Genomic DNA, 24,470 nt, shown 5'->3' on the forward strand with positions numbered 1-24,470 from the left:
TACCGCGTTACATTCACCTGAAAAGTTTCCTCATCCTCAGCTCTTCATCCCGAGGCGCGCGTGAGCCGTTAGACACACCTGACGCTCGTGACGCACCGATCACCTGGTCGCGGTGTGTCCCGGTGGAAACACCCCCACCTCCGTGTCAGAGGTTCGGGTCGGGGCCGCTCGGGGACAGAGCTGCCCCCCCTCCGGTGCTCCGGGGAACGTGAGGAGCCCCCGCGGTGAGAGGTGACGTCCTACAAACGGTAAGCGGTGTTCTGACGTCATACATCTAGAACACGTGTCAAACCCAAGGCCAGAGCATAAAAGGTCAGAGTGTCTAAAAATCAATAGGTCAAATAGGTCATTTCCCACAATGCAGTAGTTCAGCCCATTCTAACTCTGACTAAACGTTGTGAACAAAGTTAACGTCCTAACTTGTGTCTGATGTTATTTTTCTTTATTGATTGATAGTTTGATCCTTGATTGATGGAGTTCTGTGGGTCTAATAACTCCTGAATTTCCCTTGGGATCATTAAAGTATCTATCTATCTATCTATCTATCTATCTATCTATCTATCTATCTAGTTACATTACATTTAGTTACATTTATTAGTTACATCTGACCCTTTGAGGACAGCCGTGGTGCTGATGTGGCCCTCAGTGAAGATGAGTTTGACCCCCGGTCTAGAATCAACACTACAGCTGTTCGAGGCTTGGGTTCACCTTCACAGCGACTTGCGCCCTCCAGTGGAAAACTGGGTTACTGCAATCTCCCCGTTTATTCAGCAATAAAGATTGAGAACAAACCATCAAACTAATTTTATTTTATGTCAGCAGTGAAACAGAAACCCTTGAACCGTTGATTAGATCAGGTTCATGCCTTCAGCTCCAGCCCCCCCCACCCCCCCTGCCTCTTAAGCCTCTTTCCTTGGGGGTGGAGGGCATCAGCGTGGACTGCAGCTCCTGCTTCCTTCTCTGGGACTTCGCAGGAGATCCGGTCGCTGGGGGGGGTCTGTGTCCAGACTTCTCTGCAGACGGACAGCAGTCCCGGTTCAGACACACTGAGCACAGGGGGTTGATGGGAAGACAGACCTGCTGCCCGAACCCCACCAGCAGCCAGTTGATGTGGCCCCACAGCTCCCTGCAGGACGAGTACACCGTCTGGGTGAGACTCCAACACGTCAGGTGTGGGTGTGTGGGCGTAAAGGTGCACCCGACAGATCACGGCTTAATGATTGATGACTCATGCCGTTACCTGGGTAACCAGTCCTCCAGGGCTTTCCGTGTGTCCTCCGGGTTCTTGGTGGGGTTCTGGGTCCAGCCCAGCCTACCAGAGATGCGGTGCACATGTGTGTCCACCCCTGGACAGGACAACAACACACAGGTGAGGAAAGAACACTTCATAGATGGTTGGAGATCTTTCTGGGGCGGGCCTGGTCTCATGAGGAGGGACGGTTTCATCCTGCTTGGGACGTCCTCCTGGACCATATTCCTCTTTTCGGGTAGAATTTTCTGAATTTCTATCTAATCTGGCTGCTACCAAAGATGATGTTATAGTAATAAGACACTTCAATGTTCATGTCAACAGTGTGAATGATAGTTTCTGTGTTGGATTCAAGTCTATGCTAGATTCTCTAGGCTTCTCACAGGTGGTGGATGGTCCTACCCATAAACACCATCACACCCTCCATCTTATTCTTACCCACGGTGTAGATATGGGGCACTTGACTATTTTCCCACAAAATTACTTCTTGTCAGATCACTCCCTAGTTACGTTTGACTTTGCCCTAATTAACAATAACCCCCAGAATAAATCCATCTTGACCAGATCAATCACTGATTCGGTAATAACTAGATTTAAAGTAAAAATTCCCTCATCCTTAGAGTCAGGATGCTCCCCTGACCCCTATTCCAGTACTAGCCTAAATATCAAATGTCTCAGTGTGGCTAACATCCTAAAAACAACTCTAGATGACATAGAAAGAAAAAGAAAAATTAGAAAACAGTAAAGGTCAGCCACGTGGTTTAACTTGTCGGTCCACGACCTTAAACAGCCCCTCCCAGACTGGAGAGAATCTGGCGATCGACAAAAACTGACCTAGCTTATTCAACCTGGAAAGACAGCTTTACGTCATATAAGAAGGCTCTCGGTAGAAGTAGAAATACTTACTACTCTACTTTAATAGAGGAAAATAAAAACCACCCTCGGTTTCTTTTCAGCACAGTAGCCAGGCTGACTGAGAAACACAACAGTATGGAGCCTACCAGTCCTTTAATGATGACTTTCTTAGGTTTGTTCAAAGCAAAATTACAAATCTTAGAGATGAGATCCATTATGTACTGCTAAACAAGTTAGCAGAGGAATCGACTAATTCTGGCAATACCCTGGGGTGTTTTCAGCAAATGGAACTCTCCGATTTAAACTCAATTTCCTCTGCTAAACCCACCACCTGTCTATTAGACACAATTCCACGTACGCTCCTCAAAGAGGTTCTGCCATTAATAAATAAACCTGTACTATCCATAATCAATCAATCCTTAAAAATAGGTTATGTATGCCTCCTCTACAGGCCGAAGTCTAACCTGCCATTCCTGTCTCAGATCCTAGAGCAGTGGTCCCCAACCCCCGGGCCGCAGACCAGTCACGGTCCGTGGGTCATTTGGTACCGGGCCGCTCAGAAAGAAGAACTTATTTACTTCCGTTTTATTTATTTCGGAGTCTGAAAGACGTTAAATTTGAAAAGTGACGTCTGTGTGGAATGACGCACTGACTAATTCATGCGTCTGTCCCTCTTGACGGGTCTCGGTCACGTGACAGGTCATCAACACACACACAATGAAGGCCCATAAACGCACCAGTGTTCTGGATTAAAGTCCAGGCAGATTATCCTGAGATCGCCCAAAAAGGATGGAAAACCCTGCTTCCATTTCCAACCTCCTGTCTTTGTGAAGCGATTTTCTGCTGTGACCGAAAACCAAACCAAACTGGAGTAGAGCAGACCTATGGAACACACCTCAGGGGTCATTGTCTCCGTTACCCCTAGACCAGTGGTCCCCATCCACTAATTCTCATTATTGTAATTACTATTATTTGATTGACTTGTTCACCCTTCTATTGGAAATGATCAATATTTCTCCTGCATTGAACGAACTGATTGTAAGTCGTGAAATTTCTAAATAAACCTCATCAGTGCAGTCAGTTCAATCGAGTTTTTAATGTAATTATTTCTTATAATTATTTCTTATAATTATTTCGTTTACAGAGACGAAATAGAGATGTTGATTATCAATTTAGGAAAAAAAGTTTGTTTATTGTCTGTTGATGTCTACATTTTACATAAAACCACTGGTGATTTATTATTAGACTACAGCTGTCCTGGCGTCATTAACGATTATCCAGCAAATGAAGACCGGTCCGTGAAAATATTGTCTGAGATGAAACCGGTCCGCGGAGATAAAAAGGTTGGGGACCGCTGTCCTAGAGAACGTAGTGGTCAAACAGCTAAATGACGACCTGTTAGAGAACAATCAGGTTTTACAACAAATTACAGTACGGAGACTTCCCTGCTTAAGGTCGGGTTCTGTGGGGTTCTGTGGGGTTCTGTCTATTAAAGTGCTTTGAAATGTCCGCTGATATGAATTAGCGCCTTATAAATAAAGGTTGATTGATTGATTGATTGATTGACTGATTCTTCCACACACTCATGAAGCATCACCACCAAACACTTGAGCAGGGGGCCCACCGATTCCAGACACCCGGTCCCAGGCGATGTTCATTGCCAGGTGAGCCATCTTCGGGCCGACGCCCGGCAGGCGGACCAGCCCCTTCACGGAGTCTGGGATGTCCCCCCCAAACTCCTCCTGCAGCACGGCGGACGTCTTCTTCAGGTACTTCACCTTGGTCTGGAGGAAGCCACAGAAACAACTGGATGGCAGAAGAGAGCAGGGGGCGGGGCCTTTGAAGGCAGTGTGGGCGTTACCCTCCAGAAGCCCACGGGGCGGATGAGCGCTCCCAGCGTTTCATCGTCGGTAGCGAGGACCTTCTCAGCGGTGCAGCCGTGAGCTCGCAACCTCTGCATCGCCGCCGCCGTCACCTGGTCCCTCGTCTGACTGGACAGCATGAGGGACACCAACACCTGGAACCGTCTCACCTGTGCGACAGCCCCCCCGTCAGTGTGAGCGAGCAGGAAGAGTCACACCTCACAGCGGAATACGCCTACGTGTGCAGGGGCCTCGGGGTCGTAGCACGACTCCGCCCCCATGGTGTCGACGGGGGCGTCCCGGCTGCTCCTCATCTCACGGATGTGTCCCAGCTGCCGCCTCCAGGCCGCCGGCTCCCAGCGCTCTGCCCCCACCAGAGGGGCTCCTCCATCCTCGTATCCCACCTTCACCTGTCTCCTGCTGCGTGAAGGCGGTGGGGGAGCACCTGGAGGGGGAGGAGGACACAACGTCACATCTGAGGACCAACCTGTCCACCAGCCCCCCACGCCCACTCAGGGTCAGGTTCCAGCCACACAGACGTTACCCTCTGACACCCCGGCCTCCTCTTCCTCCACCTTCACCGCCGCAAAGGGAACGGGGTTCCGGTTCCTGCGCCCCCGGGTCAGTTTGGAGCGGAGAGACGCCGCAGGTGTGCGGGCAGAAACACACCTGTGACTGAAGTACGGAGAGGACGTGACGACTGCACCGACCGGCGCGCCGCCGCCGAGGACACGGGTCACGGGGTCGTACAGTCTGAGCATCAGTGGATCAAGGATGAGTTTTAAAAAATCAGATTTAAACCTGGAGCAGGTACGCAGGCTGCACCAAATGGTCATTCGTTCAGCAAGGGTCACCCGGAGCTCCTGATTGGTTTAAATCCCCAGGTGTGGGCGTGTTCCACACCTGGCTTCTACTTACTGCTGCTCTTCCTGGGAGTCCTCTCCTCTCTCCATGGTAACCCGGTGTCTCTTCAGCCGGTTTTATTGTACAAATACAGTGACGTCATGACATTATAAGACAATATGACGTCAGCGACGGGCTGAGAACACGCGCGTCAGTCACCCAGCGACACACGGGGTTTGTTGTCGGAGGAGAGCTGAAGTCTCGCGGCTCGTCGCTCCAATCAGAAAACAGCTTCTAGTCGGCTAGTGTAGCCAGCTAGCGGAAACAGCTAGCGGAAACAGCTAGCGGAAACAGCTAGCGGAAACAGCTAGCGGAAACAGCGTCACGCGCCCACTCCTTGACGCTGGCTAACTAGCTAGCTAGCTAAAGGTTGGGTAACATTTCAGCTTCACCTGACAATATATATCAATACATATCAATAAATTTAAATGTATATCAATAAATATCAATATATATAAAAACTGCCCTTCTTATTTTCCTATATAAACTAAAACCACCTAACGCTTGCGTTAGCTTGATAAGAACTACATTTCCCGTCATCAAGGAAACGAGCGTGTTTTGACAGGAAGTGCTTCTGTCACAGCTCTGCGACTTCCGGTTGAGGAGTGTCGAACCGAGCTGAGAACGACTGCCGGAGCAGAGCGCCCGATGCCCGGACGAGGAGCCCCGCGAAGGCTGCTGGAGGTGGAAGCTGCGGCTCCCGGAGCCCGCGGATAGTGAGGTAAGGAGCTAGTTGTTAGCATGAGCTAGCCTGTCCGTCTCCAGCGCCATTCCTGCTGCTCGTGTTGGTGGTACAGGTGCTTGTTGTGCTGCGGAGCCCCCTCCACCGGGTCGGGTGATGTTGTTGGACTCGAACAGAACAGTCGTTGTCTGTGTGCTGACCCCCCCCCCCCGCCCTGTTCAGTCCAAACCTGCCCCCACCCAGCGGGATCGGTAGAAGCGTTCCATTCACTGAGCTTCATTTGGAACTGTTTGCAGGTCACGAGGTCATCGCTTGACCCTTGTGACGTCACTCACCATTAAACCTGCTGTAGAGCCGGTGACCCCAGCAGCGCTATCGGTTAGCATTAGCATTCATGTTAGCAGCGCAGAGGGAGCCGTGAGAAAGGAGTCTGGGTCTGAAGGTATCCGTCAGACTGGGGTGTGGCGAGGATGTGTGTGTACGTCATCCCTGACGTCATTCCAGCATGTCATAAGTCAACAACCGTGTGAGGAGTTCACACTGATTGACTTCATCATAGGTAAAGATGATCAATATCTTGATCTGCTGTGTATTCCAGTAAAAACTAAAGTCTTTGCTGCTGCTGTGACGCCTGCAGTTTAAACACCAGTGCGGCGCATCAGCGGATCCCTAGAGCGCTGGCTGGAAGGCCCAGAGTCACACAGACAGGTTGAAGAGGAACACCTGGACGTCTTTCGCACCCCTACTGATGGGAACGTGTGGAGAAGGTCACATGACGCGACTTTGACGTGAAAGACAGTCGGAGCTGCTGTACGTTAGCTTTGCATCAGTGAACTGATGGAGACACATTGGTGTTTTATTGCCGCGTTTCCAGGACAACCGGTAGTAGTTCCAAGTTCTAGAACACATGTGTTAAACTCATGGCCGCGGGGGCCAAATGTGGCCCTCGACATCATTTTACGTGGCCCACCAGAGCATAAAAGGTCAGAGTGTCTAAAAATAAATAGGAAAAAAAGTGTGCTTTGACCAAAAACTACATTTCCCACAATGCAGTAGTTCAGCCCATTTTAACTCTGACTAAACGTAGTGAACAAAGTTAATGTCCGAACTTGTGTCTGATGTTATTTTTCTTTATTGATTGATAGTTTGATCCTTGATTGATGGAGTTCTGTGGGTTTAATAACCTGACAAATGAAAAGGATTTATGTTAGAACAGAGAAACAAACAAACATGTTTTTTCTGTCTAACTGTAATGTTTGGAACTAGAATCAGTCAGAAATTCAGTTATTTAACATTAAGGAGTAGTTACATTTAGTTACATTACACTGAGTTACATTTAGTTACATTTATTAGTTACATTAAGGAGTAGTTACATTTAGTTACATTACACTGAGTTACATTTAGTTACATTTATTAGTTACATTAAGAAGTAGTTACATTTAGTTACATTACACTGAGTTACATTTAGTTACATTTATTAGTTACATTAAGGAGTAGTTACATTTAGTTACATTACACTGAGTTACATTTAGTTACATTTATTAGTTACATTAAGGAGTAGTTACATTTAGTTACATTACACTGAGTTACATTTAGTTACATTTATTAGTTACATTAAGGAGTAGTTACATTTAGTTACATTACACTGAGTTACATTTAGTTACATTTATTAGTTACATTAAGGAGTAGTTACATTTAGTTACATTACACTGAGTTACATTTAGTTACATTTATTAGTTACATTAAGGAGTAGTTACATTTAGTTACATTACACTGAGTTACATTTAGTTACATTAATTAGTTACATTAAGGAGTAGTTACATTTAGTTACACTGAGTTACATTTAGTTACATTTATTAGTTACATTTATTAGTTACATTAAGGAGTAGTTACATTTAGTTACATTACACTGAGTTACATTTAGTCAGATTTATTAGTTACATCTGACCCTTTGAGGACAGCGTTATTCTGATGTGGCCCTCAGTGAAAATGAGTTTGACCCCCCCTCCTCTAGAAAGTATCTGATGCTCCAGCATCTCCACGCCTGCTGCTTACAAACAGGTGATGAGGGACGCTCAAGTTGCTACATGCTAAAGGTTAGCCTCAGCTAGTGTCGCTGTGTGTCTCCCCCCTCACAGGCATCAGTGGGACCTGTGTGGAACCTCTCGCTGGCGGGGGCCATGAACAAACAACCCAGCAAGGAGAGCTTCAAGGACAAGGTGAAGGGCATCTTCTGGCCGGGGACGCCCCGCCCTCAGAGCAAACAGAGTGATGCCAAGCCGTCCGAGTGCATCGTCACCCTCGACATCATCAAGGTGCGCTCAGACACTCGGACAAACATGTAACAAGGCTTGAATTTCCCATAATGCTTTGCGTGCGGTCTTGATGCGTTGCAGGAGCTGCACCCAGACTGCGGCCTCAGTAACCGCATCCGCCTGATGAACCATGTGTGTGACCTGGCCAGAACCAAGAAGTTTGAGGACGTGAGTCTCCGTGGCGATGAGTGTGATGCGTGTGTGTGTTCCCGGTGGATAACGTCCGTGTGTGTGTGTGTGTGTGTGTGTGTGTGCACAGCACGCGGTGGAGGCGCTGTGGAAGGCCGTGGAGGACATGCTGTCCAGAGAGCAGCCGGCGGAGGCTAGACGCGCCGTTCTGCAGCTGCTCAGGGCCATCATACAGGGACAGGTGTGGAGCCCTGACGCCACGCCCCGTCCGGGAGGCCCCGCCTTCTGCTAACGCCGTGTCACTTCCTCCCCTGCAGGGCGAGCGGCTCGGCCCCCTCAGGGCCTATTTCTTCAAACTGATCAGAGATTATCAGCCGAGCAGCGACGACCTGTCGGACCGGCTGGAGGTGTTCAAGGCTCTGACGGAGAACGGGAAGGACATCACCTACCTGGAGGAGGACATAGGTAAGAAGCCCCGCCCACTGGCCCCCAGCCAGCGCAAGGCTGTGACCCGCGACCTTTATCCCTGGCTCCAGGCAGACGCTCTGCTGGGGTTCAGACGGTGTGTTCTGATTGGTGCTGATGCTAACGTCACGTGTGTGTCGTGTAATAACGCTAACGTCACGTGTGTGTCGTGTTCTGATTGGTGCTGATGCTAACGTCACGTGTGTGTCGTGTTCTGATTGGTGCTGACGCTAACGTCACGTGTGTGTCGTGTAATGACGCTAACGTCACGTGTGTGTCGTGTTCTGATTGGTGCTGATGCTAACGTCACGTGTGTGTCGTGTTCTGATTGGTGCTGACGCTAACGTCACGTGTGTGTCGTGTAATGACGCTAACGTCACGTGTGTGTCGTGTTCTGATTGGTGCTGACGCTAACGTCACGTGTGTGTCGTGTTCTGATGCTAACGTCACGTGTGTGTCGTGTTCTGATTGGTGCTGACGCTAACGTCATGTGTGTGTCGTGTTCTGATGCTAACGTCACGTGTGTCGTGTTCCGATTGGTGCTGACGCTAACGTCACGTGTGTGTCGTGTTCTGATGCTAACGTCACGTGTGTCGTGTTCTGATTGGTGCTGACGCTAACGTGTTTTGATGTTAATGTCACGTGTGTGTCGTGTTGTTGGTGCTGACGCTAACGTGTTTTAATGCTAACGTCACGTGTGTGTCGTGTTCTGACGCTAACGTCACGTGTGTCGTGTTCTGATTGGTGCTGACACTAACGTCACGTGTGTGTCGTGTTCTGATGTTAACGTCACGTGTGTGTCGTGTTCTGATGCTAACGTCACGTGTGTCGTGTTCTGATTGGTGCTGACGCTAACGTCACGTGTGTGTCGTGTTCTGATGCTAACGTCACGTGTGTGTCGTGTTCTGATTGGTGCTGATGCTAACGTCACGTGTGTGTCGTGTTCTGATGCTAACGTCACGTGTGTGTCGTGTTCTGATTGGTGCTGACGCTAACGTCACGTGTGTCGTGTTCTGATTGGTGCTGACGCTAACGTCACATGTGTGTCGTGTTCTGATGCTAATGTCACGTGTGTGTCGTGTTCTGATGGTAACGTCACGTGTGTGTCGTGTTCTGATTGGTGCTGACGCTAACGTCACGTGTGTGTCGTGTTCTGATTGGTGCTGACGCTAACGTCACATGTGTGTCGTGTTCTGATGCTAACGTCACGTGTGTGTCGTGTTCTTTCCAGCACGCTTCGTCCTCCTTTGGATGGACGTCGGTCTGACCTCTGATTTCCTCCATGTTCTTGTGAATCTGGTGAAGTTCAACAGTTGCTACTTGGACCAGAACGTGTCCATCATGGTCCAGTACGTCACACACACACACACACACACACACACACACACACACACACACACACCGATCATCCAGGAAGTGACATCATGGTTCTGTTCTTCTCCCTGCAGGAAGATCTGTTTGCTGTGCAACAGAACCACGTCTTCCACAGACATTGAGGTGTGTTCCCCTGGAGCGTTAGTGGCATTAGCATTATCATCAGCTGCATGCTGACAGGGTTGTGAGCCCCTGTCAGGTCACTGACACCACTACTCCCCCAGGTGGCGCTGCAGGTTCTGGACGCCGTGGTGTGTTACAACTGTTTGCCCTCAGACTCTCTCACCATCTTCATCATCACGCTGTGTCGCACCGTCAACGTGAAGGAGTTCTGTGAGTCCTGCTGGAAGGTGAACACACACACACACACACACACACACACACACATACACACACACACACACACACACACACATGTTCTCTCACCTGTGCCCTGCTCCTGCAGCTGATGAGGAAGGTGTTGGGGACTCACCTGGGCCACAGCGCCATCTACACCATGTGTCGCATCATGGAGGAGAGGTAGGTGTGTGTGTGTGTGTGTGTGTGTGTGTGTGTGTGTGTGTGTGTGTGTGTGTGTGTGTGACTCTGTGTGTGTGTGTGTGTGTGTGTGTGTGACTCTGTGTGTGTGTGTGTGTGTGTGACTCTGTGTGTGTGTGTGTCTGTGTGTGCGTGCGTGCGTGTGTGTGACTCTGTGTGTGTGTGTGTGTGTGTGTGTCTGTGTGTGCTTGCGTGTGTGTGTGACTTTGTGTGTGTGTGTGTGTGTGTGTGTGTGTGTGTGTGTGTGTGTGTGTGTGTGTGTGTGTGTGTGACTCTGTGTGTGTGTGTGTGTGTGTGTGTGACTCTGTGTGTGTGTGTGTGTGTGTGTGTGACTCTGTGTGTGTGTGACTCTGTGTGTGTGTGTGTCTGTGTGTGCGTGCGTGCGTGTGTGTGACTCTGTGTGTGTGTGTGTGTGTGTGTGTGTGTGTCTGTGTGTGCTTGCGTGTGTGTGTGACTTTGTGTGCGTGTGTGTGTGTGAGACTGTGTGTGTGACTGTGTGTGTATTTGTGTGTGTGTTTGAGTGTGTGTGTAACTGTGTGTGTGTGTTGCCCTGCTGACCACATGTTGTTGTGTGTGTGTGTGTGTGTCCAGAGTGTACATGGAGGACGCTCCATTGCTGAGGGGGGCTGTGTTCTTTGTGGGGATGGCCCTGTGGGGAGCACACCGACTCCCCGCCCTCAAAAACACCCCCACCCTCGTTCTGCCATCGTTCTACAAGGTAACACAACCACACACACACCTGTGACCACACACACACCTGTGCCCACACACACACCTGTGCCCACACACACACCTGTGCCCCCCCAGGCCATGTCCAGTGCCAACGAGGTGGTGTCGTATGAGATCGTGCTGTCGGTCACGCGGCTCATCAAGAAGTACGGCCGGGAGCTGCAGGCGCTCACCTGGGACATCCTGCTGGGGATCCTGGAGCGGCTGCTGCAGCAGATCCAGGTGGTTCCCGTGGAAACGCTGGCGTTCCCGTCCGACCCTCGTTCCCCTCTGACTCCCCCTCCGTCCCGTCCCCCCAGACCATCGGCAGCGCGGAGCTGAAGGCCATCGTGTACGAGCTGCTGACCACGGTGGAGGAGCTGTACGAGCAGAACGGGTACCACGGCTCCACCGACCGCTTCTTCAGCCTGGTGGAGAGATGCTCCGACAAGAGACCCGTCAGTACCGCCGCTCCGCCCCCCACGGTGCTGGTACCTGGCCTCATGTGTGTGTGTGTGTGTGTGTGTGTGTGTGTGTGTTTGTGTGTTTGTGTGTGTGTGTGTGTGTGTGTGTGTGTGTGTGTGTGAGACAGGACGCGTCGGTGCTGACCCTCATCTCCTACCGGGCTCAGTCCATCCACCCAGCCAAAGACGGTTGGATCCAGAGCCTCCACCGCCTCATGGAGAAGTTCTTCAGGTGCACCAAGCTGTTGTGTGATGGGTGGGGGGGCTCGGGTCTGGATCAGGTGTGGGGGGTCGGGTTTCAGCGGTTGTTCTGTGTCCCTGACAGGAAAGAAACCAGAACTCTGATCCGGATCAAAGTTCTTCACATCCTGTCCTTCGTCCTCAGCACCAACCGACAGCTCTACGAGGTACACACACACACACACACACACACACACACACACACACACACACACACACACACACACACACACACACACACACACACACACACACACACACACACACACACACACACACACACACAGTAACCACAGCTCCTGTGGGGTGCAGGACGAGCTGATAGAGCTGGTGGTGGTCCCTCAGCTGGGGGGGGTCAGTGAGGACCGGGACCCGGCGGTGCGGAGGCAGGCGGTGCAGCTGCTGGTGGACCTGGCTGAGGGCTGCTCCTCCCACCACTTCAGCAGCCTGCTGGACGCCATCGAGAGGGTAGGTGCTGCCCCCCCCACGCCTCACCTGATGGTCAGCTGTTCACCCCCCCCTCTGTTTAGGTGGCCAATCGCTGCCTGGCCTGTCTGGGGCCCCACGAGGCCCCTGAGAGGGACCCCACAGTAGAGCCCCCCATGGAGGACGTCAGGACCGCCGTGCTGGGCCTGCTAGAGATCCTGCAGGTACACCTGACCTTCCCGACCCCCCCACCCACTACAGAGCGTCTGCTGGAGGCCCGGCCCCCTCCACTGAGAACCTTAAACCTGCACAGGTGTAAGGTTCTCAGTGGAGGGGGCAGGGCATCTGCGCTGCAGTGATAGGTGCTCAGTGGAGGGGGCGGGGCCTCCTGTGTGTTTCCTCCCCAGACCAAGCTGTACACCCCCCCAGCCAGCCACGCCAGCCGCGTGTACGAGCTGCTGATCCACCACCTGCAGCTGCACTACAGGAACAAGTACTGCTCCCCCCTCGCCGCCAGCATCCGCCTGCAGGTGGGGTCACCTCAGGACACGCCCCTTACTGTATCATCACAGGACACGCCCCTTACTGCGTCATCATCACATGACAGGCCCCTTACTACATCACCATCACAGGACACGCCCCTTACTGCGTCATCATCACATGACAGGCCCCTTATTGCATCATCATCACAGGACACGCCCCTTACTGCATCATCATCACATGACACGCCCCTTACTGCGTCATCATCACAGGACACACCCCTTATTGCATCATCATCACAGGACACGCCCCTTACTGCATCATCATCACAGGACACGCCCCTTACTGCATCACCATCACAGGACATGCCCCTTACTGCGTCATCATCACATGACACGCCCCTTACTGCATCATCATCACAGGACACGCCCCTTACTGTGTCATCACATGACACGCCCCTTACTGCATCACCTTCACATGACACGCCCCTTCCTGCCGTCTGTTCCTCAGGTGTTTGACTTCTTCCTGATGATGAGGGCGGACTCTCTTCACCGTCTGGGGGTCCCTAACAAAGACAGGGCGATGAGGTTCAGTCCCTACTGCTATTGTGATGCCGGGTGAGCCCCCCCCGCCCCCCTCCGGCCGGCGTGTTATCCTGTCCTGACTGACCTGCCCCTCGTTCTCTCCTTCCAGGGAGCCTGAGAAGCGAGCGTCTGACAAGAAGCCTGGCGGCTCGACGTCTCCCCCTGCTGGCAGCCCCGGGCCCCCCGCTGCCCCCTCTGCGTCCGTGCGTTCAGCCTACCTGCCCTATGCCCCTGCCTTCGGTGTCCTGCTCCAGTGCCTCAAGACGGTAATGTGGACCAGCTGGAGCCCGACTGGGGGCTGCTGGGGGCTCCTTCAGGTAAGCCGGGGGTCACAGGTCGTCCTGTCCCTGCAGGAGACGGACTGGAAGGTGCTGAAGCTGGTTCTGGACAAGCTGCCCTGGACGCTGCAGTTCAAGGTGCTCCTGCTGACCTCCAGCTGCAGCCTGGACCAGCTCTGCTCCACGCTGTGTTGCATGGTGGGTAAACCGACACGCCGCGTCACCGCTTCCTCCCACACGCGTCGCAAAACGCTCTCCGCCCACATCGTCCTGTCAGGTGACGGACCGGCTGATTTCGGAGCGCCTGAAGAAACCCCCCGAGGGCCTGTCCCGCACCGACGTGCAGCTGGCGGTGGTCCCAGTGCTGACGGCCGTCACCTCCTACCACGGCTACCTGGAGCCATCCAGACAGGTAGGGCGCCGCCCCCCGCAGCACCACGTGCTGACCCCCCCGCACGCACTCAACCTCCGCCCCCCCCTGCAGAGGGAGCTGGTGCAGTGCCTGGAGACGGGCCTGATCTACCGCTGTGCCAAGCAGTGCGTGGTGGCCCTCACCATGTGCACGGTGGAGATGCCCGATACTATGACCAAGCTGCTGCCCGCCCTCATCGTCAAGCTCACGCACATCTCTGCCACCGTCGCCATGGCGTCGCCCATGCTGGAGTTCCTGTCCAGTAAGCCCCTCACACACATGCCATCCGGGTTTGGGCGCGGATCTCGGGTTCTAATCCCTTTGCTCCGCCCCCCCAGCGCTGGTGCGGCTCCCCCACCTGTACGCCAACTTTGTGGCCGAGCAGTACGTCAGCGTGTTCGCCATCTCCCTGCCCTACACCAACCCGTCCAAGTGAGAGTCACACACACACACACACACACACACACACACACACACACACACACACACACACAGAGCTATGTGTTTGCCCCCTCCCCCAGGTTTAACCAGTACATCGTGTCCCTGGCCCACCATGTGATCGCCATGTGGTTCATCCGCTGCAGACTCCCGTTCCGTAAGGACTTTGTTCAGTACATCACAAAGGTGTGTGTTTTGTACCCCCCCTTCACACACACACACACACACACACACACACACACACACACACACACACACACACACACACACAATGCAGAGAAGAGCCAAGGATGCTCCCCAGACATGCCATAGAGCTGTACAGGTGTGTCTGGAGGTGGGACCAGGTGGACTTCATCCCTCCACGCGTCTCTCCTTCAGGGTCTGCGGTCCAACGCCCTGCTGCCGTTCGACGACGGCCACGAGCAAAGCGCCTTCAGAGCCCGGAGCACCAGCCTGAACGAGAGGCCAAAGAGGTACGACACGCACACGTATGTAAGGGAGATGGACAAACGCCGCACACAGAGGGGTTGCCAGGGTAACGGCATTCAATATGACTGCTGTTGTGGCCTGATGGTTGCCATGGTGACCGATGGTTGGTGTTAGTTCTTGTTTGCTGTTTGTTGCTGGTGTTTTTGTTCTTCAGAGTTCACTCGTGTTGACTAAGGAGGAACGTTTGATCCTTCGTACAGTAATCCCTCGTTCCTCGTGGTTAACGCGTACCAGGAACCACATGGTTAACGAATTCCACAATAGACGACAAACTATCTTATTCATTCATTCATTCATCGTCTAACCCGCTTAATCCGCAAACGCAGGTCGCGGAACTATCTTATTATTTATGGTAATTTAAACGTTTCTGACCCCCCCCCATACTGATATTAAACCCCCCTCTATCTGTATCACCTTTAAAACACTCTGACAGACTGTTTAAAGCACTTTGTGTCTCACGGAAGTCAGAGACTCACGGACTGTAGCGCACTTCCTGATGCCGTCAGCAAATAGAATGCGAGTACGGTGTCATGTGACTACCTACTAAAAATCCACGATGAGGTGAAGTCACGAGCGTTGATGCGTGAGGACACATTGTATTAAATACACGCCCGTCAGGAGAACCTGTTCAACAGAAACATTGATGATGACGTTTAAATCCTCCAGGTCAGCATATTCATGGGGGGGGCAGGTGGGGTTTCCCAGCATGCCTTGAGGTGTTGCGTTACGTTGGTTGTGTACAGACGAGTAGGTAGATGATGTTGACCAACCCTGGGTTAAAGCTGTCACGTGCTGGTATTCTGATTGGCTGTCTGGTGTGATGGGGTGTGAACAGCCTCCAGCTGTAGTTTAACAAGCAGACAGCAGAGGGCTCTGTTACAGACTCCAGCCATCAGGGAGCACTCTGATCCACCAATCAGAAGCCAGGAATGGTCTTGAGTGACACACATCTTCCCTTCAGATTGGCTGACTCGTGGTTCCTCTGTGCTCTGACTCGTGGTTCCTCTGTGCTCTGACTCGTGGTTCCTGTGTGCTCTGACTCGTGGTTCCTCTGTGCTATTACTCGTGGTTCCTGTGTGCTCTGACTCGTGGTTCCTGTGTGCTCTGACTCGTGGTTCCTGTGTGCTCTGACTCGTGGTTCCTGTGTGCTCTGACTCGTGGTTCCTCTGTGCTCTGACTTGTGGTTCCTATGTGCTATTACTCGTGGTTCCTGTGTGCTCTGACTCGTGGTTCCTGTGTGCTCTGACTCGTGGTTCCTCTGTGCTATTACTCGTGGTTCCTCTGTGCTATGACACGTGGGACCTCCGTGCTATTACTCGTGGTTCCTCTGTGCTCTCACTCGTGGTTCCTCTGTGCTCTGACTCGTGGTTCCTCTGTGCTCTGACTCGTGGTTCCTGTGTGCTCTGACTCGTGGTTCCTCTGTGCTATTACTCGTGGTTCCTCTGTGCTATTACTCGTGGTTCCTCTGTGCTATTACTCGTGGTTCCTCTGTGCTCTGACTCGTGGTTCCTCTGTGCTCTGACTCGTGGTTCCTGTGTGCTCTGACTCGTGGTTCTTGTGTGCTCTGACTCGTGGTTCTTGTGTGTTCTGACTCGTGGTTCTTGTGTGCTCTGACTCGTGGTTCCTCTGTGCTCTGACTCGTGGTTCCTGTGTGCTCTGACTCGTGGTTCCTGTGTGCTCTGACTCGTGGTTCCTGTGTGCTCTGACTCGTGGTTCTTGTGTGTTCTGACTCGTGGTTCCTGTGTGCTCTGACTCGTGGTTCCTCTGTGCTCTGACTCGTGGTTCCTCTGTGCTCTGACTCATGGTTCTTGTGTGCTCTGACTCGTGGTTCCTCTGTGCTCTGACTCATGGTTCCTGTGTGTTCTGACTCGTGGTTCCTGTGTGCTCTGACTCGTAGTTCCTCTGTGCTCTGACTCGTGGTTCCTGTGTGTTCTGACTCGTGGTTCCTGTGTGCTCTGACTCGTGGTCCCTCTGTGCTCTGACTCATGGTTCCTGTGTGTTCTGACTCGTGGTTCCTGCGTGCTCTGACTCGTGGTTCCTCTGTGCTCTGACTCGTGGTTCCTCTGTGCTCTGACTCATGGTTCTTGTGTGCTCTGACTCGTGGTTCCTCTGTGCTCTGACTCGTGGTTCCTGTGTGTTCTGACTCGTGGTTCCTGTGTGCTCTGACTCGTAGTTCCTCTGTGCTCTGACTCGTGGTTCCTGTGTGTTCTGACTCGTGGTTCCTGTGTGCTCTGACTCGTGGTCCCTCTGTGCTCTGACTCATGGTTCCTGTGTGCTCTGACTCGTGGTTCCTGTGTGCTCTGACTCGTGGTTCCTCTGTGCTCTGACTCGTGGTTCCTCTGTGCTCTGACTCATGGTTCTTGTGTGCTCTGACTCGTGGTTCCTCTGTGCTCTGACTCATGGTTCCTGTGTGTTCTGACTCGTGGTTCCTGTGTGCTCTGACTCGTAGTTCCTCTGTGCTCTGACTCGTGGTTCCTGTGTGTTCTGACTCGTGGTTCCTGTGTGCTCTGACTCGTGGTCCCTCTGTGCTCTGACTCATGGTTCCTGTGTGCTCTGACTCGTGGTTCCTGTGTGCTCTGACTCGTGGTTCCTGTGTGCTCTGACTCGTGGTTCTTGTGTGTTCTGACTCGTGGTTCCTGTGTGCTCTGACTCGTGGTTCCTCTGTGCTCTGACTCGTGGTTCCTCTGTGCTCTGACTCATGGTTCTTGTGTGCTCTGACTCGTGGTTCCTCTGTGCTCTGACTCATGGTTCCTGTGTGTTCTGACTCGTGGTTCCTGTGTGCTCTGACTCGTAGTTCCTCTGTGCTCTGACTCGTGGTTCCTGTGTGTTCTGACTCGTGGTTCCTGTGTGCTCTGACTCGTGGTCCCTCTGTGCTCTGACTCATGGTTCCTGTGTGCTCTGACTCGTGGTTCCTGTGTGCTCTGACTCGTGGTTCCTGTGTGTTGTCTTGGTGTTGACTGCTGGTAATTTTCACCTTCTTTTGTTTTTCTTTCCATTCTTCATTTGGCTCCGCCCCTGCTGCTGCGATGTGGGTGTGGCTTTGCTCATGTCGTCCCGGACCCTTCCTGCATTGCTCCTGGCCCACCTGTCCCCGGTGACCTCTACCCTTTGACCTCGTGACCCTACCCTATGTTCTCCTTGGTGACGTTGCCCTGTTGCTCGGCGACGCCTCCTGCTGCCTCCCTCACTCCCAAAACACCACCACGCTCATGACGACCCACCCACCCACCTGGGCCCGCCCCCGGCCCACACCCCTCCCAGTCTGCGGGCAGCGAAAGTGGCGAAGGCGGCAGCAGCCAATAGCAGCAGCTCTCCAGCTAAAGAGCTGAGGGAGCAGTCGGCCATGGACGCGTTCCGCTCCCGCAGCATCAGCGTGTCCGAGCACGCGGTCCGCAGGTCAGAGCAGAGCCTTATGGGTAACCAAACAACCCAAACACTTGTTGCTTCCTCCAGGGGGTGGTTGGTGGGTGTGACATCATGTCACGTGTGTCCGTCGGGCGGTTTGTTCCCAGGAACACCTGGGGGGCGGTGCATGATGGAGGAAGGTGTGTGTGTGTGTGTGCTTCTGGTTGGTTCTGGGCTGCGACCGTCCGCCTGCCTCTCCTACTTCCTGGTTTGCCGTGATTTGCTTTTGCATGTGGGATTTTTGCTCCAGACTCTGGAAAAGAAAGAATTTTCCGTGTGTTTTGTTTCGCTCTAACACGGATTTGCTTTCAGTTTCTTTCGTGTTTCCATTGGCCGGTACTGGGGCTGCACCGCCTGCCGCGTGGCAGCAGGGGGCAGAAGTGTGTCCCGTGGGCTGATGGGACGCTAACCCCAGCGCTGTTTCAGTCACACAGCAGCAACACGTGCTGCTCCGCTCATCACCATGGCAATCACCGAGGGAGGGGTTTGTGTGCGACCAGCTGGGGGGGATCGTTCACACCTGCAGCCTCCGCCTCTCCACACATGCTGCGTCTCATCCTCTGCATGGCTCACACGTGTGATCCAACGCTGCAGCTGCCACACGTGGTCCAGCGCCGCCACATTGAATTTGTCTGAACCCTCCCACCACCAGAGGGCAGCACCAACATTACTTTACCAGTGGAGCAGCTGCAGTGTTGGTCCGCTAACAGGCTCCGCCTCCGAACCTTAATGCATGAAGAGCCAAGACTGTTCCAGTCCGTTCACTCCAGACAGCATGACCATCAGACACAGGGTCAGGGTTAGCGTTAGCTGGGCGTTAGCTGAGTGTTAGCTGAGTGTCAGCTGAGCATTAGCTGATGTTAGCTGAGCGTTAGCTTAGTGTTAGCTTACTGTTAGCTGGGCATTAGCTGTGTGTTAGCTTAGCGTTGTGCAGTCATCAGTTCATAGACTGAATGGCGTAAACTGAAGGACGGTCAGTATAATAACCAAATGTTAGCAGAAGCATGCTAGCGAGCCGTTTTGGGGGGGATTGATCGTGATCACGTTATCTGGGGCGTGTTCAGAGGTGACCATTGAGAGAAGGGGGGGTGTTTTCTTGTTGTGACTTCCATGAAGCTAATGAAGCTAAAGTTCTGATGGAACCTGAGCGTCGGTGATATTCAGAGGTTCCTACAGCTCTCTCTCCGGCTGGACACACGTGACAACAACCAGACGGTCGTCACGCATGTCCAGTCGTGTGTCGTCAGGCCTGTCAGGCCTGACGGAGCGCTGGCTGTAGTTAAGCTGCTCAGCTAACGCTAGCAATGCACTCAGCTAAACACACTGCTGTTAGTCTGTGGCTCTCTGTGCCTCAGAGCACGCTAACAACATGCTGACACAGCACACAAATAACATGCTAAAAACTCACTGACAACATGCTAACAACACGCTATCAACAATCTAACAACAAGGTAACAATACAATGACAACATGCTAACCTGCATCTTCCCACTCAGCTCATGGAAATTAAGAGAAGCTGTGCTAACAGCTGTTAGCACTGTGCTGTTAGCACAGTGTTAGCACTGTGCTGTTAGCCACCTAAACCACATCTTCGCAGGAGAACCTGTTGGGTGGATGGTGGATGCGTGTGACCCCCCTCCTCCTGTGTGACTCCTCTGCCCCCCCCTCCTGTGTGACTCCTCTGCCCCCCCCTCCTGTGTGACTCCTCTGCCCCCCCCAGGATGCACACGTCCTCCACCACCTGCAGCCTGGGCTCTGCGGACGAGAGCGCGGTGCCGGCGGCGGACGAGGGTCTGAAGACGGTCCACCTGGAGCTGACGGAGACCTGCCTGGACATGATGGCGAGATACGTCTTCTCCAACTTCTCCGCCCTCCCCAAGAGGTGAGGGCTCCTTCTGGTTGGGGGGGTACTCCTTCTGCTCTGTTGGCTCAAACTCAGGTGTGGACCTCCCACCCCCCCCTTAGGTCTCCCATTGCAGAGTTCCTGCTAGCGGGGGGCCGCAGTATGACCTGGCTGGTGGGCAACAAGTTGGTGACCATCACCACCAGCGGGGGGGTCAGGACGCAGGCGCTGCTGGGGCTGGACATGTCCGAACGCCTGGGAGGAGGGGGGGAGATGACCAGGTGAAGCATTCACACACTCTGGCCTGGGGGGGGGCGTTCTAGCCAGTGATGCTAGAAGGTTGGCATGTTAGCATGAGGCTAGCTGGTCATCGGTCTCTCCCCCCCTGCAGGTCGGATCCATCGCTTCACACTCGGATCACCAAAGAGGCCCCGGCCAAGCTGGAGTCACAGTCGAGTCAGCAGCACAGCCGAGTCACGCGCATCCGAGTCCGCTCCATGTCAGGTAGATGCTCCAGTCCCACAATGCACCAGCTCCACACGTCAGCATCCAACGGCGTTTGGCTAACACGTTATGGTCACATGTTCCATGGGCGTCGAGCCCCCCTGCTGCTACACCGCTGGTCTGTTACTTTGATGATGTCACAAACCGCTGATGATGTCACAAACCGCTGATGATGTCACAAACCACTGATGATGTCACAAACCACTGATGATGTCACACACCGGTGACGATGTCTTCCTCTCACCCGCTCCAGGGGGTCACGCTCTCCGGACCGGTCCCGCTCAGAGCCTCAGTCCTCTGGTGTCCCCCTCTGAGGGGGAGCTGGCTGCTCCTCTCTCTCCCCCCTGTGGCTCCGCCCTGGACGCTTTGGGTCCGCCTTCCTCCTCCCATGACACCGCCTCTGCCCCGCCCCCTCTCAAAGACCACCCCAGCCTGGCCGACTTTGTCCCGGTGCTGACGCAGGGCTGGGCCGAGATCTTCATCCGGAGGCCGTCAGGTGTGTGTGTGTGTGTGTGTGTGTGTGTGTGTGTGTGTGTGTGTGTGTGATTTTTTGTTTGTTTGTTTGTTTTCCAAGACTGTTGTTTGTGTGCGTCCTGACATTCATATATTCTCTGTTACAGGAGAATATATGAATTAAAGGCAAAGAAAACTATTGACAGAAATGTTAAAGTTAAAAAACAACATCTTTGTTTCCAACCCTTTTTTTAAATGACTACCAGGCTTTATTTTTTATATCCTGTTATAATCCTCGAAGAGAACTTAAGAATGCACACTCTAGTAAGTTAGTCATTCAACCACACACATGCATGTTAGTGTGCTCAGGCCCCTGTAATACACACTACTACACACAGGGGGGCCTGTAAGCATGCAGGGGGAGGTGGTACGCCCTAATGAGCAACTTGTAAAGGGGGACGGCGTCTTGCTCAAGGGCGCCTCGGCAGTGCTCCAGAGGTGAGCTGACGCCTCCCACTGTCGGCTCACACCAAGGGTGTTTTTGGGTGGGAGTGGGAATCGAACCGCCGATCTTTGGAACGTTGGACGACCCGCTCCACCGCCGAGACACTGACAAGATCATCTGATAGGACTAAAGTCTAACTTCACTCTGTTTGTCTTATCAGTCCTGGTATTTGTTTGATATTGATCTGGATCGTGTGTGTGTGTGTGTGTGTGTGTGTGTGTGTGTGTGTGTGTGTGTGTGTGTGATCACAGGGAACACCAGCTGGCTCATGTGTCTGGAGAACCCCCCCAGCCCCTTCTCGTCGGAGCTGGGCCACATGCCATTGCAAGAGCTGTCCAGCATCCTCATGGCCCTGGAGGGCGTGAAGGAGCCTCCGGCCCAGACGGCTAGCGCTCCTGCTAGCACCGCCCAGACGGCTAGCGCTCCTGCTAGCACCGCCCAGACGGCTAGCGCTCCTGCTAGCACCGCCCAGACGGCTAGCGCTCCTGCTAGCACCGCCCAGATGGTTAGCGCTACTGCTAGCACAGCCCAGACGGCTAGCGCTTCTGCTAGCACCGCCACTCAGAATCCTCCAGAATCCACCGCCGATCCCTTCAGCCAATCACAGGGCGGCATTGTAGGGAAGGCCACCGCCATGCAGCTCTCCAACACAGGTGAGTGGTGGACGGGTGGAGAAGGGCGTGTCTGTGACACACGTTCTGACAGAAACACACGTCGTCACACAGCGTGTCTCTGGGACGGCAGCTTTAAAGGCTTCAACAAAAACATTCAGTGTTTTGATCGCGTTTCTGGTCATGAGACTCACCTGTGTGATTCACCTGTGTGATTCACCTGTGTGATTCACCTGTGTGATTCACCTGTGTGACTCACCTGTGTGACTCACCTGTGTGACTCACCTGTGTGACTCACCTGTGTGACTCACCTGTGTGACTCACCTGTGTGACTCACCTGTGTGATTCACCTGTGTGACTCACCTGTGTGACTCACCTGTGTGATTCACCTGTGTGACTCACCTGTGTGACTCACCTGTGTGATTCACCTGTGTGATTCACCTGTGTGACTCACCTGTGTGACTCACCTGTGTGATTCACCTGTGTGACTCACCTGTGTGACTCACCTGTGTGATTCACCTGTGTGACTCACCTGTGTGATTCACCTGTGTGATTCACCTGTGTGACTCACCTGTGTGATTCACCTGTGTGATTCACCTGTGTGACTCACCTGTGTGATTCACCTGTGTGATTCACCTGTGTTATTCTGTCTGATTAAAATCGACCAATCAGCAACAGGTGTGCTGGTTGTAAGCTGCAGTGACAGAGGAGTTAGTTCGACCCCCCAGAGAACAAGAAGAGTCCTGTTGGGTTTGTCTGTCTGTTAGAACGTTTGGAACGTCTGCTGGTGGGATTAAGAGATAGACTAATAAAGGGTGATTGAGTGAGTGAGTGATTGATTGATTGATTGATTATCAACATGCCTCTGAAAAAGATGCAAAACTTTGAGAAAAAGCAAGAGACTGAATAAAAAACAACTTGTTGTAGATGCAGTGGTGGTTCTGGAGGCGGGGTCAGTCCCAGCCCACTCTGCTGCTAATTGGCTGGAGAGTGAAGAACCGGAGCCTGTGACCTCTGACCCCCTATTCATGTCCACAGTCCCAAAGACCCCTCCCCCGGGAATGAGCAGGGTAGGCCGTCTGCTTTCATTTCCTGCTGCAGCCAAACATGTGTAATCCAGAGGCCACGGGGGCGGGGCCAGCAGTGACCCCGCCCCCCGGCTCCTGTACTGAGTCTGACTCTCGTCCTCAGTCTTCATCCACCTCCAGTCAAGATGATGAGAAGTCAACGCTGGAGGAGGTGAGCGAGGGGGCCATTCCCATTGACCACCCCACTGGCCCCCCCACACCCGGCAGCCAGGGGGCGGAGCTTCCCTTTCAGCCCCACCCCCCTCCCCAGGGCCACGGACTCAACAAGTCCAGCTCCTCCCCGGAGCTGCAGACCCTACCTGAAGCTTTCTCCAGGGCCGCTCTGGAGCCGGGGGCCGCTCTGGGCGACACAGCGTGGCCCCGGGCCCCTCCAGAGGGACAGCCCCCGCCCCCCCAGCCTTATCATGACAGAGAAAACACTGGAGGAGAAGCTCCCGGGCTGGGGGGCCACAATCAGGGGCCTCAGGGGCCAAGTGTGGTGTCTTCTCAGAGCGGAGGAGCCAGGATGAAGCTGGAGTTTCCAGCAGCATCAGCCCCCCCTGGACCCATCTCCCCCGGGGGGGGCCACCGGCCCCGGGGCCACACCATCTCAGTGTCGGCCCCCTCCAGGAGGGAGAGGAGGCCGGACAGGGACGGGTACAACAGTCGACCCGGACCCACCGAGAAGATCTCTGGTCTGAGCCCCAGGTACGCCAAGGCCCCCCAGGGGCCTCTACACACCTGAGACAGGTGGGACAGGAGAGACAGGTGGGACAGGAGAGACAGGTGGGACAGGAGGTCAGCTCTAGGTTTACGTCCAGATCCAGGTGTAGGGGGTTTGGTCTAGGTGTAGGGGGTGTGGTCCAGGTGAATTCAGGTGTGTTTCCCCCCCCAGCTTCGTCTTCCTGCAGCTCTACCACTCTCCGTTCTTTGGGAATGAAGCCAACAAGCCGCTGCTGCTGCCCAAAACCCCGGTGAGTGGACGGCCGAGGCCACGCCCCCGAGGTCGGGGGGGTTGGGCGGGGCTTCAGTGTTTCTGCTCCACAGGTGATCGACCGCGCCGTGAAGGTCCTGGACCAGATGCCCCCGTACGACACCCACAAGATCGGGGTGGTGTTTGTGGGCGCTGGCCAGGTGAGAACAGGAGACCATGGGGGGGCTCTCACCTGACCGCAGGGGGTAACCCCTGTGC

General features: G+C 53.5%; 2 protein-coding genes across 5 annotated transcripts in view; one reads left to right on the forward strand and one right to left on the reverse strand.

Annotated features, from left to right (window-relative positions):
- Nucleotides 1–852: 852 nt before the first annotated feature.
- On the reverse strand, nucleotides 853–5,196 carry nthl1 (nth-like DNA glycosylase 1). Its single transcript, XM_068321443.1, has 6 exons — nucleotides 4,511–5,196; nucleotides 4,206–4,411; nucleotides 3,966–4,136; nucleotides 3,729–3,888; nucleotides 1,241–1,346; nucleotides 853–1,126 (listed from the first exon to the last, which is right to left on the reverse strand). Exons 1-6 carry the CDS (start codon nucleotides 4,800–4,802, stop codon nucleotides 868–870), a joined length of 1,194 nt encoding a protein of 397 aa, XP_068177544.1. The 5' UTR covers nucleotides 4,803–5,196; the 3' UTR covers nucleotides 853–867.
- A 240-nt stretch (nucleotides 5,197–5,436) lies between these two features.
- Nucleotides 5,437–24,470, forward strand: part of tsc2 (TSC complex subunit 2) — a 21,399-nt gene continuing 2,365 nt past the window's right edge. The window contains exons 1-35 of one of the 4 annotated variants that reach the window (XM_068321364.1): nucleotides 5,437–5,590; nucleotides 7,690–7,866; nucleotides 7,948–8,034; nucleotides 8,126–8,236; nucleotides 8,313–8,460; nucleotides 9,692–9,809; nucleotides 9,909–9,957; nucleotides 10,059–10,184; nucleotides 10,280–10,353; nucleotides 10,963–11,089; nucleotides 11,179–11,322; nucleotides 11,400–11,537; nucleotides 11,672–11,775; nucleotides 11,869–11,950; nucleotides 12,096–12,251; nucleotides 12,314–12,433; nucleotides 12,572–12,739; nucleotides 13,200–13,306; nucleotides 13,383–13,539; nucleotides 13,627–13,749; nucleotides 13,829–13,963; nucleotides 14,036–14,225; nucleotides 14,302–14,395; nucleotides 14,485–14,587; nucleotides 14,780–14,874; nucleotides 18,152–18,286; nucleotides 20,016–20,177; nucleotides 20,261–20,419; nucleotides 20,530–20,642; nucleotides 20,896–21,138; nucleotides 21,852–22,253; nucleotides 23,139–23,281; nucleotides 23,403–23,986; nucleotides 24,174–24,252; nucleotides 24,326–24,412. In XM_068321364.1, coding sequence (XP_068177465.1) covers nucleotides 7,732–7,866; nucleotides 7,948–8,034; nucleotides 8,126–8,236; nucleotides 8,313–8,460; nucleotides 9,692–9,809; nucleotides 9,909–9,957; nucleotides 10,059–10,184; nucleotides 10,280–10,353; nucleotides 10,963–11,089; nucleotides 11,179–11,322; nucleotides 11,400–11,537; nucleotides 11,672–11,775; nucleotides 11,869–11,950; nucleotides 12,096–12,251; nucleotides 12,314–12,433; nucleotides 12,572–12,739; nucleotides 13,200–13,306; nucleotides 13,383–13,539; nucleotides 13,627–13,749; nucleotides 13,829–13,963; nucleotides 14,036–14,225; nucleotides 14,302–14,395; nucleotides 14,485–14,587; nucleotides 14,780–14,874; nucleotides 18,152–18,286; nucleotides 20,016–20,177; nucleotides 20,261–20,419; nucleotides 20,530–20,642; nucleotides 20,896–21,138; nucleotides 21,852–22,253; nucleotides 23,139–23,281; nucleotides 23,403–23,986; nucleotides 24,174–24,252; nucleotides 24,326–24,412 — 4,998 coding nt within the window. In that variant the 5' untranslated portion in view covers nucleotides 5,437–5,590; nucleotides 7,690–7,731. The remainder of the gene's footprint in view (nucleotides 5,591–7,689; nucleotides 7,867–7,947; nucleotides 8,035–8,125; nucleotides 8,237–8,312; nucleotides 8,461–9,691; nucleotides 9,810–9,908; nucleotides 9,958–10,058; nucleotides 10,185–10,279; nucleotides 10,354–10,962; nucleotides 11,090–11,178; nucleotides 11,323–11,399; nucleotides 11,538–11,671; nucleotides 11,776–11,868; nucleotides 11,951–12,095; nucleotides 12,252–12,313; nucleotides 12,434–12,571; nucleotides 12,740–13,199; nucleotides 13,307–13,382; nucleotides 13,540–13,626; nucleotides 13,750–13,828; nucleotides 13,964–14,035; nucleotides 14,226–14,301; nucleotides 14,396–14,484; nucleotides 14,588–14,779; nucleotides 14,875–18,151; nucleotides 18,287–20,015; nucleotides 20,178–20,260; nucleotides 20,420–20,529; nucleotides 20,643–20,895; nucleotides 21,139–21,851; nucleotides 22,254–23,138; nucleotides 23,282–23,402; nucleotides 23,987–24,173; nucleotides 24,253–24,325; nucleotides 24,413–24,470) is intronic. The other 3 variants (XM_068321365.1, XM_068321367.1, XM_068321368.1) reach the window with 3 other exon arrangements.

This window comes from Antennarius striatus, chromosome 8 (assembly GCF_040054535.1).
Source record: "Antennarius striatus isolate MH-2024 chromosome 8, ASM4005453v1, whole genome shotgun sequence".
NCBI classification, from domain to species: domain Eukaryota; kingdom Metazoa; phylum Chordata; class Actinopteri; order Lophiiformes; family Antennariidae; genus Antennarius; species Antennarius striatus.

Coding starts and splice junctions, on each gene's coding strand:
- nthl1 (XM_068321443.1), bottom strand. CDS start 4,802: ATGACCATTTGGTGCAGCCTGCGTACCTGCTCCAGGTTTAAATCTGAT. Junction 4,137..4,205: donor ACCCCGAGGCCCCTGCACAC/GTAGGCGTATTC, acceptor GCTGTCGCACAG/GTGAGACGGTTCCAGGTGTT. Junction 3,889..3,965: donor GCCCCGTGGGCTTCTGGAGG/GTAACGCCCACA, acceptor GGCTTCCTCCAG/ACCAAGGTGAAGTACCTGAA.